This window comes from Gopherus evgoodei, chromosome 7 (assembly GCF_007399415.2).
Source record: "Gopherus evgoodei ecotype Sinaloan lineage chromosome 7, rGopEvg1_v1.p, whole genome shotgun sequence".
NCBI lineage: Eukaryota > Metazoa > Chordata > Testudines > Testudinidae > Gopherus > Gopherus evgoodei.
The window spans coordinates 81,934,330-81,946,725 of record NC_044328.1 but is presented as its reverse complement, the minus strand read 5'-3'; the positions used below and the strand labels follow the sequence as shown (position 1 = coordinate 81,946,725).

General features: G+C 52.6%; 1 protein-coding gene across 2 annotated transcripts; it reads right to left on the bottom strand.

The window, feature by feature from the left end:
- Positions 1 to 3,688: 3,688 nt before the first annotated feature.
- Positions 3,689 to 12,318, bottom strand: LOC115655455 (cytochrome b561 domain-containing protein 2). Of its 2 annotated transcripts, none has more exons than XM_030570908.1 (4): positions 12,219 to 12,318; positions 9,920 to 10,247; positions 8,834 to 8,871; positions 3,689 to 6,751 (listed from the first exon to the last, which is right to left on the bottom strand). In XM_030570908.1, exons 2-4 carry the CDS (start codon positions 10,044 to 10,046, stop codon positions 6,248 to 6,250), a joined length of 669 nt encoding a protein of 222 aa, XP_030426768.1. In that variant the 5' UTR covers positions 10,047 to 10,247; positions 12,219 to 12,318; the 3' UTR covers positions 3,689 to 6,247. The 2 variants fall into 2 exon arrangements, with proteins under 2 accessions (XP_030426768.1, XP_030426770.1); XM_030570910.1 differs by lacking the exon at positions 12,219 to 12,318 and adding an exon at positions 11,804 to 11,894.
- Between the last annotated feature and the right edge of the window lie 78 nt (positions 12,319 to 12,396).

Sequence of the window (12,396 nt, the reverse complement as noted above, 5' to 3'; positions counted from 1 at the left end):
CAGGGACCGTATGGGCCAAGAGTGGGCACATCCTGAGAGTCCGTGGCAACATGGTAGCAGAGGATGGTTTATGGATGCACCCTGTAGACAGCTGGCTGTGAGTGCAGCCCCTTTGCAGTGAGTGGCTGCCAGTGATAAAACAAGGGAATTGAAGGAACCAGTGTGGAAATGGCCTATACCAAGCTTTGTAAGAGAGACCTGGCACATCTGTGCAGGGGGGGAGGGCTGAGCGTGGGGAGGCTCACTAAGAAGCAGCTGATGGCTTAGCTTATAGAGAATGACCAGTCTGAGGAACAGGCTCCAGATTCCAGGGGGGCTCCCAGGATGCCCAGAGAGCTGGGGAGTAGCTGTGGGGGCAGTCCATGTAGCGGCCAGGAGTCCAACTCCCCAGTCAGGTTTCTCCCTGGAGGAGCTGCGGAGGCTGGAGCTGAAAGCGAAGAAGCGGAGGCTGGCGAACTGTGCAGAACAGCAAAAGCATGAATTGGAGTTAGAGAGGCAGGCCAAGAGGGTGTGCCAGGGGGTAAGTGGGGAAGGGCCCCACGACGTCAGTTCTGGGGGGAATCTAGACACCACACTGCTGCCCCAGTTTAAAGAGAGGGGATATTGAGGCCTATCTTACAGCCTTTGAGGCGGCCTGTGATCTGTACCAGATTGACTCCGCAGACAGGCTAACCCCCCCTGCTGGATCTGAAGGCCATAGAGGCATTCAGCCAAATGGATGGTATTGAGAGGGGGGGGGGGGGCTATGACCTGTTCAAACAGGCTTTGCTGCTGCAGCTTCAACTGACCCCTGAGGCGTACAGGAAACTATTCCAGGGTGTACGTAAGACCTTGGGTGTCACTTACAAGGAGATTGCCAGCCTGCTGGGGGAATATCTCTGCAAGTGGGGGAAGGGCACAGGGGCCACTACCGCAGAGGCCGTGTATAACCTGGTGGGGTTGTAGCAGCTGTTTGACATTTGCCCTCCAGACCTTAAGATGTGGTTAGTGGACCGGAAGCCTAAAGATCTGCACAGTGCAGGGGCACTGGTGGATGAGTTTGTGGACAGCAGATCAGGGGGAGGAGACCCACATCGGGGAGACGGAAGGAGAGTCACCCAGAGACCTCTCAAAGGCAGGGCTTCAGTTCAGTTCCAGAGCACCCATACTCAATCCTCTGGGTGAGTGTGGGACAGGTCCCAGGGGACAATGGGTACAAGGAGCATCCAGGGGTTCTGGGACATGGGTGCAGAGGTGACACTGGCGTGGCCTGAGGTGGTGGACCCAGACCAGCTAGTGCCCAAAGCATACATGACCCTGAGGGGAGTGTTTGGGCCCCTTGTCATGGTGCCTGTAGCGAGGATACACCTGAAATGAGGGGGCTAAGGAGGGACCCAAAGAGTTTGGGATGCTTGATCACCTGCCTACCAAGGTGCTAATGGGTAATTATTTGGAGGACTGGCTGGATGGCACTTGGAGTGCCCTGATCCTTACCAGGGGCCAGAGCCAGCGAGGGATGCAGGACCTCCTGAAGGAGGGGACTGAAGCACCAAGGGTAGGGCTTGACAGGGCTGGGTCAGAGCCTCTGTCCCAAGGTGGGGAAACTGAGGCATGGCCATCCGGGCTGTACCCTCAAACCCAGCAGCTGAATTCCAGACAGAGATGCAGTAGGATCCTTCCTTAGAGAAGCTGAGGGCCCTTGCTGGCCACAGTGGTGCAGGATTCCAGGGGGAGGACTACCAGCAGAGATTCCTATGGGAGAAGGGATTCTTGTACTGGGAAAGGCCGGTTTAGGGCAAACTGAACCTTGGAAGGCCAGGAGGCAGTTGGTGCTCCCCCAAAGTACCACCGCAGACTATTGTACTTGGCCCACGATATTCCCCTTTTGGGGCATCCAGTGCACCAGGCAGAGGCTGCTGCACAACTTTTACTGGCCTGGGGTCTTTGACACAGTCCAACAGTGTTGCAGGTCCTGTGACTCCTGCCAGAGGGTGGGGAAGGCCTGGGATAAGTGTAAAGCAGCTCTAAGACCCTTGCCTATCATAGAGGAGCCTTTCCAGAGGTGGCTATGGACATGGTGTGGCCCCTCAGCAGGGCAAACTGATCAGGGAAGAAATACATTCTGCTGGTGGTGGATTTCACTATGCGCTATCCTGAGGCAGGGACCGTGGCAGACGCACTGCTGACCATTTTCAACAGAGGGGGATTCCTCAAGGAGGTCCTTACAGACCAGGGGTCCAACTTCATGTCAACCCTGCTCCAGTGCTTGTGGGAGAAGTGTGGGGTCCAATACACCTGAGCCTCGGTGCATCACCCTCAGTCCAATGGGCTGGTGGAGAGATTCAATGGGACTTTAAAGATGATGCTGAAAACCTTTACAAACCAGCACCTGCAGGACTGGGACAAGTATTTCCTGTACCTGCTGTTTGCATACAGGGAAGTGCCCCAGGAATCCACAGGATTTCCCTGTTCAAGTTGCTGTATGGGAGGAGAGTGAGGGGACCCCTAGATTTGATGAGGGATGAGTGGGAGGGGAAGGCCTTGCCCAATGGAGAATCCATGGTGGAGTATTTAATGACCTTCTGGGAAAAGCTTGCTGAGCTCATGGGCTTGGCCAGGGGAAACCTAGTCAGGGCCCAAGGGAAGCAGAAGGTCTGGTGCGACTGCTCAGCACATGCCCACTCCTATGCTACTGGGGACCAGATGATGCTTCTCATACCCGTGAGGAAGAACAAGCTGTTTGAGGTAAAGCAGATCTTTAATATACTCAATCTTGATTTAAAAATTGTCAGTGTTGGGGAATCCACAACCCTTGCTCAGATGTGAAATGCTGGGCTGATGATCCCCAGAGCCCTGGTTCACTGCACTGCAGCTAATGGCTTGTGTGAATTAATGCAGCCGACATGAGCAACCTGTGTTGGAAAATCCTGGTGCCCAGAGGGTTAAAATGCTGCATTTGATCCCAGAGGCATAGAATTAGCTGCCATAGCGCCTACCACCTGCCCATAAACCTGCTAGTCTCTTAATCTACTTGATTAAATGACGCTAATTTAGATGCAAAATCTGCTTCTCCTTTTTTAATCTTAAAGCATCAGCCACCCTGTTTCCGACCTGGATTCATTTAATCTGAGACAGCAGTGTCTGAGAAGGGGGCACTGAGCCGAGCAGTTTTACAATTACTGCAGAGAGCATGAATTCCACTGAGTTCCTGTGGAAGGTGCTCCAGGACAGCAGATGTAGGCTCAGCCAATAAGTGACTAAGCATGACACAATGACTTCTCCTAGCAGCACCCAGACTTACTGTTGGCAGGTGCCCCAGGTGGCCTGAACTGTTTTTTTTCCTTTTCTGCAGCTGCCAAAAAGACCTAGTGATACTGACCTGTAGCCTGCAAATGGTAGGAAGAAACTATGCTAAGACACTGAGTGAGATACAGCCTGCTGCATCGTTGTCCCTTCTGTGCTAGCATCTTCATTGGTAGGGTATCTAGAGGTTAGTCCATGTCTCTCTGCTGCCTGCTTCCTTCCCCTCAGCTGCTTAGGGGTAGGATCCCTAGGCAAAGGGAGCTGTTCTTACCCTGTGGTGATAAATGCTCCCTGCTGCATGTTAACGGAGGGATGAAAGCACCCATCAAAGAAGATTCCTCTGTTCTCTCAGCAGGAATTTAGTGGATAACGCGGCAATTAAAACCAAAGCAAAGTGGCACAAAGCTGACAAGGCTGCAACTGCTTGAAATCTTTAATTAAAAAACCTCTGACTCCAGCTTAATGTTCCTTGAGCAGGCCCTGCTCCCACTTCCCCTGCCCCCGAGGGAACATGCTGCACCTCAGTAAGAGGACTGAAATGGCAGCTGCGGCTGGCTGCAGCTTCCTTGGGCTCCAGCAGTCAAACCCTTTCTGCACCTTTTACAGCCCTGAGGGCTGCAGAGCAGGAGTGGTGGGACCTCCCTGCTAGCGGGGGGGTCATTTAACCAAGGAGGAGAGCTGCACACACAGCAAAGTGAGTCCCCGGGGCTGCCTCCTGAACCAAGGCTGCTCATACCTAACAGAGAGGAGGGGAACTTCCTTTGTCTCCCTTTAACAGAAGGGAGGTGTCAGTGCAACATTAAGGTGAATGGGCTGCCAGGATCATTCCATGCTCACACAACAGCCAAGGGGAATACTGCACAGCAGCTAATGCAGCAGAGCACCATTAGGAATCCTCACCAGGGCTATTCCAGGCATGAGGAAGGGCTCCTGGATGCTGTGATGGAATCAAGCCCTAGTCTAGCCTCTGTGCCCCAGACTTCTCCCAGAGAAGGGCTGGACCTGGGGAGCCTGGAGGGCCTAACCCAACATTTGTTCTTTTACCCAAGAGGTATAAAACCAGGACTTGCTTCCAATCTCCTTATTCTTGAAGCCCAAGTCCTTTACTTCCCACCAGGCACAGAAGGTTCAGGCCAACTCATTTCTCCCCTTCCCCAGAAGACAGGCTCTGCCTGTGGGCCATAGCACCATGTGTGCAATATGTTCCCCCTCCCAGTCTCTCAGTGCCCAGGAGGCTGTGGGCACTTTCCCACATAATATAGCTAAAGACACTACACTACATACACCAGGACTGTCTCTGCAATACACAACAAGCCTGCTGCTCTCACTCCCACATACCACAAGGAAGGGGACAGGGGGCCTGAGCTTTGCCCAGAAGACTGTCAGAGGAACAGTGGGGAGAGGATGGTGCAGAAACCTCAGGAGCTGGGTTTGATTCCCAGATCTTCCCACTGGCTCCTTGTGAGACCTTGGACAAGTCACTTCCCTCTCTGTTCCTCAGTTTACCCAGCTGTACAATGGGGTGAACACTACTGGCTACTCCATGAGGGGTGTGGGGACTCATTAGCAGCTGCAAAAGTGCTGTGAGTCCCTGGAGGGCAGGTGATCCAAGAAGCAAGAGCGTATGCCCTCAGCTCTCCAACCTTCCATGGAGAAGGTCCCAGCTTCCCATCCCTCCAAACCATCTGGGCAATAATTCAGCCCCGCAGATCTAAGCTGCTCAAATGGCACACTGACGAGATCCCTCTCAGCAGCTGGTCCCAGCTGCTACAAGAGAGTATGCAGACTAAGGCCCTTGGCTGGCTCCACTCAGAGTGGCTTTAACGAACAGCCCCAGTCAAAGTGCACAGGGAGGTGCTGAATGGCTCTGCCACTCCTGGAGCTTGGATTTCCAGCCCATGCTCTATCAGGAGATCCAAGCTAAGGTTGCCCAGGGTGAGCCTCACCCACCCAGCACAGCCCTAGCTCAGGCAAGATGTTCTCCTTAGCTTCACTTGTCTCTAGTTTTGCTCATGGAGATCCCAGACCTCTCTGCTCCAGGGCTGCTCCTTAGTCATCACCCCACCTTCATTCCCTCAGCCTCAAACCCTTCACCCAGGTGGGCTGAAACAACCATCAATTACCTTTAATTTAGAGAATCTCCACAGGATGCCTGAAAGGCTCCTCTGCCCATGGGAGAAGGTAGCCATGGCCCTTCCCTCCCACCTCCTGTTCACCAGCCTGCACCCTTACATCTTCTCCAAGGCAGACTCCCCAGCCCATGGCAGAGGGGTCAACATTACTCAAGGGTAGAGGGTGCCTGTCCCATCTCTACTACCATGATCTCCTCTGCACTGCAGCACCTCTTTCTGGATTAGGTCTGTGGGCCCGGGGCAGTCCTCCCTGGAGGTTTGCTTGTTGCTAGGAAATACTGATCTTTACTCCTATAAAAGGACGGGGAAGGGAAAATTTGCCAAATCACAAAAGGGATATAACAAGTTACCCACACTGCGATACAGTCCTGGTGCTTTATCAGTGAGAACATTCTGCACTAGTGTTGAGCCCAACCAGGGGAAGCTGGTCTGAATTCCAGCTTTAATCCTTTCACCGCTGGTTGTACAAAGTCTGAGCGTGGAGTAGTTCACACAGGGCTCCGCTGATAAGCACCCAGCTGTTCCAGCTACTAGACCTGCATGTGGCTGGGAAACCGTTCAGCACCGAAGCACATATGGGCTAAATTGCTGCTGTCCGTCACACATGTCTGATGGCAACTATACCACCGTGCCCAGGGCTGCTAGGCATTCTGGGAAGAGCAATTTCATGGACTGGGCACAATGCTATAGACATTTCCAGTATTAAAAATAGAGAGTTAGTTAGAAAGCTAACTCCAGAGAGACCCTACACAGGTGACTTCCCTGGTCCAATGCCCCAGGGACTGCGTGGCACCTCAAACATTCCCAGGGAAACTTGGTTTCAGCGTGGTACCTCAGGGCTGGATCCTTTTGCGGTAGAGATAAGCATTGCTCACCTGGTTCATGATAACTAGGCTGGTGAGAATGGGGCACAGCACTGATAGGTACCAGCAAAGACCTGTCACCGTGGTGGTAAACCACAAGGAGCACATGGCCAGCATCAAACTGGCACAGCCCAGGAGGTAACCCACCAGCCCCGATGTGGCATGGTAGACCTTCAGCTTGGCCAGCGTCCAGTTCTTCATCAGCTTGGGGTAGAGGAGAGCAACACCGCCTATGCACTGCATGCTGGCATAGAGCACGGTCAGCAGGCCTGTCAGGCCATGCCAGGTGACAAAGTGAGCCTTGCCGTTAAGGTACTTGTTGTAGCTGATGATAGTCAGGCCCAGCAGGGCACAGAGGAGGGCCAGCAGCTGCAGGGCCCAGTGGAAGCGGACCTTGGCTTTGCGAGAGAAGGAGCGGAGCAGTGAGCTCTCCGGCGAGAAAACAAGCAGAGCTTCGGTCATCAAGAAGGAGAACTGAGGGGGACAAAGGGAGAAGCTTTGTCATGGACACTACACAACAGCAGGCAGGCTAGTGCTGGCAGCAGCCACTTTCTCTCCCCAGCCCCCCAAGAAAACTGTCCCCACCCTAAGCATCACATCCTGGAGATAGCTCTTCCAAATAGCCAGCCAAGATTTTGGAATAACCAAAGGAATGGTTGCCTCCCTCCTGAGAGGCCCATTCAGGTTTTACACTGAGCCCTACAGTACCAAGAGACAGGGCTTTGGGAGAGTAGCCAGTGCTGTGTGGGCAACCAGAGAAGGATGGTCCAGTGATTAGGGGGCTAGTCTGGGGCTTGGAGATCCCAGTTCAATTCCCTGCTACACCAGGTACTTCCTGTGTGACCTTGGGGGAGGGATAGCTCAGTGATTTGAGCATTGGCCTGCTAAACCTGGGATTGTGAGTTCAATCCTTGAGGGGGGCATTTGGGGATTGGTCCTGCTTTGAGCAGGGGGTTGGACTAGATGACCTCTTGAGGTCCTTCCAACCCTAATGATTCTATGATTTAGGGCCATATTTTTAAAATCACCTAACTCCTATTGATTTAAATACCTAAATACCTTTCAGAAATGGTCCTTAGTCTCTCTAGGACTCAGTTCCCCATCTGTCAAGTGGGTATACCACCACCTCCCTCTCTCACAGGGAGCTGGGAGAGGAAATATATTCATGGCCATCTGGGGCCCAAACAATAAAGTGATACACAGATTCAGTACAGCTGGTCTCCATAGGCTCTGTTGCATTCCTCCATGTCATGGCTCTGAACTAGGCATCTCCCACTAACATGGGATGTAACCCACTGCTTCTGTCACCCCTACAGCTCACATGTGCTATTACCACCAGCCTTTCCAACTGCCCCCTGCAGCAGGTGGCTGCTGAGTGACGCAAAGCATTCCTGGGAAAGGGCTGCATATGAAAGAAGAGCTGGCTGAGACATGTAGGTTAGTTCTGTTGGTTTTATGAGACCCCCCATCAGAGGCTGCATGCAGATCCTGGCTGCAGAAATGCTAACTAGAGGTTGTAACACTGGAATATTTAGGGCAGAAGTTTCATGGATGTTCAGAGTCCTAAGTTCCCGCTAAACCGTACAGCTGTGCAGTAGACTATTAAGTGCTGCGCAGGTGCTCAGGGCTACAGCAAGGAGAAGCATCCCTCCCTGCTGGCCCCAGCCCAGCCTAGGACCTGCTGCTGCCGCCAGGGGAAAGGCGCCCCTTCCCTGGCTCCAACCCAGCTCTAGACCAGCCATGGCAGGAGCACCTCTTCCCCACAGCCCAGGTGCTGTTGTGGGGAGAGAGAGCTGGGGGGAGTCCTCTCTCCCCACCGTAGCTCCAGGGCAGCCTGCACCCCAAACCCTTCATCTCAGAGCCTTCACTCCCCCTGCACCCCAACCATCTGCCCCAGCCTCGAGTTCAGTTCCACATTCTGAATCCCTTGGCCCCACCCTCGCCACATGAATTTTGTTATGTGCACCAATATGAAGCTGATGGGTCACACATCACCTCCATATTGGTGCACATAACAAAATTCATTGTGCACATGGGTGGGAAAAATTAGAGGGAACACTGCTCCCATTGGTTACAATTTTTCTCTCCATGCTGGCAAAGAACTTGTGGTTTAGAACTTTCTTGCAGCCATCGGTCTACTGCACCTGGCCAGGTGTCTGGACCAGACTTAGCCCAGTAGCCCTGAACTCCTCAGGAGCCAGGCAGTGGTGCTGAGAGAGCAAGAGAGATGCTTGAAAACTAAACAGATTTGGTTACAGCCTGGGAGAGATGATACCCAGATGGGAGTGCGAGGACAAGGGGTGGGGAATCAGCTAAGCACCACCGGTGCCTTGTGTTATCATTCAACAGTGCAAAGCAGGTAGACAACTCTGCCATGCTGACTCAGCAACATTTTACACTTACTACGCACTACGATGACGTGACAAGATGCAGGGCAATGTTGCACTGAGCCCATTGTGAGCAGCCCCCAGCCCTGAGAGGGTGGGGTTACCACTGGCTACTGAAGCCTAGATTACAGGGAAGGCAGGTAACATGGAGCTCTTTTGTCCGACTTACCGCAAGCGACATTAAGAAAGGATGCCAGGAGAACAAGCCTGGAATGAAACAAGAGAGAGGAATGAGCCCTTTCAGACCAGCCATCCAGTGTGCCAAAAACTAACGTATAGCTGAAAAAAAAACAACACCACACACCCTGCTAGAGGAATCACCTCAAAAATCACTCCATGTTTTAACCCACCATTATCACATGCAACCAGCTAAGATCGGATAGTCCAGGGGTCAGGGCGCTAGCTTGGCATTTGGGAAACCTGCCTTTAATTCCCTGCTCTGCCACGGATTTCCTGCATGACCCAGGGCAAGTCACTTTAGCTCTGTGCCTCACCTGGCTGGCGTGGTGCTGTGGGAATAAACACATTAAAGATTGTGAGGCACTCAGGTACTACTGCAGTGGAGGCCATACAAGTGCCTTAGCTAGACAGATTATAACTGAAAGTGATTGGAAAGAAACACACTGTGTTTTCAGTTTGTTTACTTCCTTTGACAGCACTTTGTGTCTCGTCACTTTCACCCATTTGGGTGGTCTTTTCCACCCAGGGAACCACACTGTGAAATGTGACCAAACCTGCAAAAACAGGCAGTGGGGGACCCAGGGGCATATGGCGATTATTTTAAGCTCTTTATTTCAAGTTGACAGCACAATAGTTGTCAGCAAAACTGTTATGGTTGAGGGAAGCCAGCAGGGTGATCCACTTGTGTGCTATGAACCTCTTCAGTCATCACTCCACATTATAAAAATACCAAGAGAAGGAGTAGGAGTCTGTGATTGCAAAAGGCCTAGCGATGGGTAGCTGGGAATGCAGCAGACCATGAGAGAGGTGCATTGGCAGAGTGGGAGCCCCAGGACTAGAATAGCAGGAGCATTAGGTAGGATGCTGCAGGTCAGGATGAATGTGCATTGACAGAGAAGGGCAGGACTCAAATAGCCACAGGGTGGCAGAGGTCCCTGGGGAGTTTACATAAGGCCTGCATGCATCCTCTGGCATTAGCCAGCCCATCACTTTCAGAAGCACTAAAATCGATCCCATAGTTTGTTTAATCATGGATGCTGTCCAGTAGCTCTGCCCCCCACTGGCTTCTACTTACTTGACCCAGGTCTGGCCAGTACAGCCACAAAGATGGTGAAACCAAGTGAGACAAGGTGGGCAGTGATGCCAGAGACGGCTCGCAAGGAGCGGTAGATCCGTGACTCTGTCTCGCTGGTCAGAGCCATTGTGATATAAGCCTGTCTTCTGCCCCACAGCAGCAGCGCTTACACCATTTAACTCCCACTAGCTACACGGGATGTCTTGCAGGCATCAGCTTCCCCAAGACATCCAAGCAAGGGAGAGATCCGGCAAGGAAGCACCACAGACTGTTTCTGGCTTAAAGCGAGAAATTCTTCTGCTGTCCTTCCTAGACATCCATGGATTATCTAGAAAGCAGGAAAATGAGAAAAATAAAGTTAAGTCCCAAACAACAACGAGGGATGGAAATTATCGTTATATATCAGAAGGCTCACACAAGATCCCACCAGTGAATCTGAAGGACGAGACTCCTTAAGTTTGCCAAGGTAGTTTATAAACTGCAGATACTGGTTGCTTGTTCACTCCCTCATAGGCAATGGCAAGTGTTCAGCCCTCTAGCAGGGTGGGGCAGGTCTTTCCATATTATTTGAAAAATGTCAAGTGTGCCGCTGAAAGAAATATGCATCAGCAACAAAACAATCAGGAGGGCACATGCTGAACAGCTCAGCCTGGAAGGAGCTTGAACTTTAAAAGCATCAAACTTTGTCACTGGACTGTTGATAGACAAGAGAGAATGGCTTGATTTAGGGGGATGTTATCACAATTCTGTGGGAATCAGCTGATTGAACATGTAGCATCACAAGGAACACACGGCCCTTTGTTCCAAAAATTCAGATGAGATCAAGAGGAGTGAGATAAGTAGAAGAAATTGATACACCTAGCTGGAGCAGATTGGATCTATTTCATCAACAGAGGAAGAATAATGGAGACGAAGACACGAGCTGATATATTATACCACTGCAAGGCAATTATGGTACGATCACATTTCAGTCTATTGAACACAGATACAGTGGCAGTGTGCATTTAGAATATGCAAAGTGTAAATCATTCCAGAAAGGAGTTTATAATACACAGGTCATCTCACCCACTGCCGTGTGGGCTTGGTGCTCCTCCCACTGGATCAGCAAAGAAAGCAAGCTCGGCTTCAAAGCGCATTTAGACTCTGAAAAATGAGTATCATCATGACGTTCCATATTCAGTTCTCACCCAAGACAGCAGATGGAAGAAGCTGTGTTTACAAGCCAAAAAGATGACTTTTCTGTCAGTGCTACAATTTCTATCTAGAATCTGAAAACCTGCTGGATTTCTCCTTCCTGCCTCTTACATCCTCTCAGTGAAACATTCTGCAGCCAGTTTCAGCTAATGCTGCAGAAGGCTCCTTTTCCTGAAGTCCTGAAGATGGGGCTGTAAAGTCAGCAGTGTGACTCCAAAATGCACATGGAGCAGATCCTGAAGTCAGAGTAGGATCAGACCCAGCTGGGACAAGAAAGGGCCATTATTATTGTGACACTAGATGAACAGATCTCAAATAACTGCAAGGGCACGAGGCATGTTGAGGCCCACACGCTATGTGCCAGGGAGCACTAGGGTTAAGATGACACAGGTTCACAGCCTCCACCTCCTCTGCAAACCCATCCCTAGGCACGGTTTAGCCACAGGTTGAGTGGAACAGGGAGAACGCCGCAGAGCCGAGTGGAAGGAAATCTGAGGCCTCTCACTGACCAAACCTTTTCTCAAGCCACCTGCCCCCGAGGGGACCTGGCAACGGGACCAGAGAGCCGGTTCAGGGACCTGCTCTGTACCGGGAGAGTGGCCATGTCAGCGTCACCTTACTGGGCATGATCGCAGGACAAGCAGCACCTGCGTGGCGGGAAGCAGCAAAGAGTCCGGGCATAACACTCACCAGGTCACCGTGCTCCTCACCAGCCCCCCACGGGCCTCAGGGCATTGCTGGCAGGCACGACTACTGGGAGGTTTGCATGCCCCCAAACCCCACTCACCATGGGGCCCGGGGAGCCCAGCTCCCCCCCGAGCGGGAGGGGCTCAGCGCGGGGGGGGTCCCCGGTTCCCCCCGAGGGGGAGGGGCTCAGCGCAGCGGGGGGGGTCCCCGGTTCCCCCCCGAGGGGGTCCCCGGTTCCACCCCGAGGGGGAGGGGCTCAGCGCAGCGGGGGGGGGTCCCCGGTTCCCCCCGAGGGGGAGGGGCTCAGCGCAGCGGGGGGGGTCCCCGGTTCCCCCCCGAGGGGGAGGGGCTCAGCGCAGCGGAAGGGGTCCCGTGGCTCCCTGGGCTCTGAGTGCGGGCTGCGCGAGGGTAGCCTCACCTGATCCTGGATCACCAGCATCTCCTAGAACCCAGAGACAAGCCGGAAAAACAACCCCCGCCTTCTGATTGGGTGGGGTCCGCTGTCCTTCATTATATTCACCCTCCTGCTAGAGTCTCTAAGTGGCTGAACTTTGTTGTCTATCATCTTTAAGACCCACCCCTCCCTAGCTCACGGC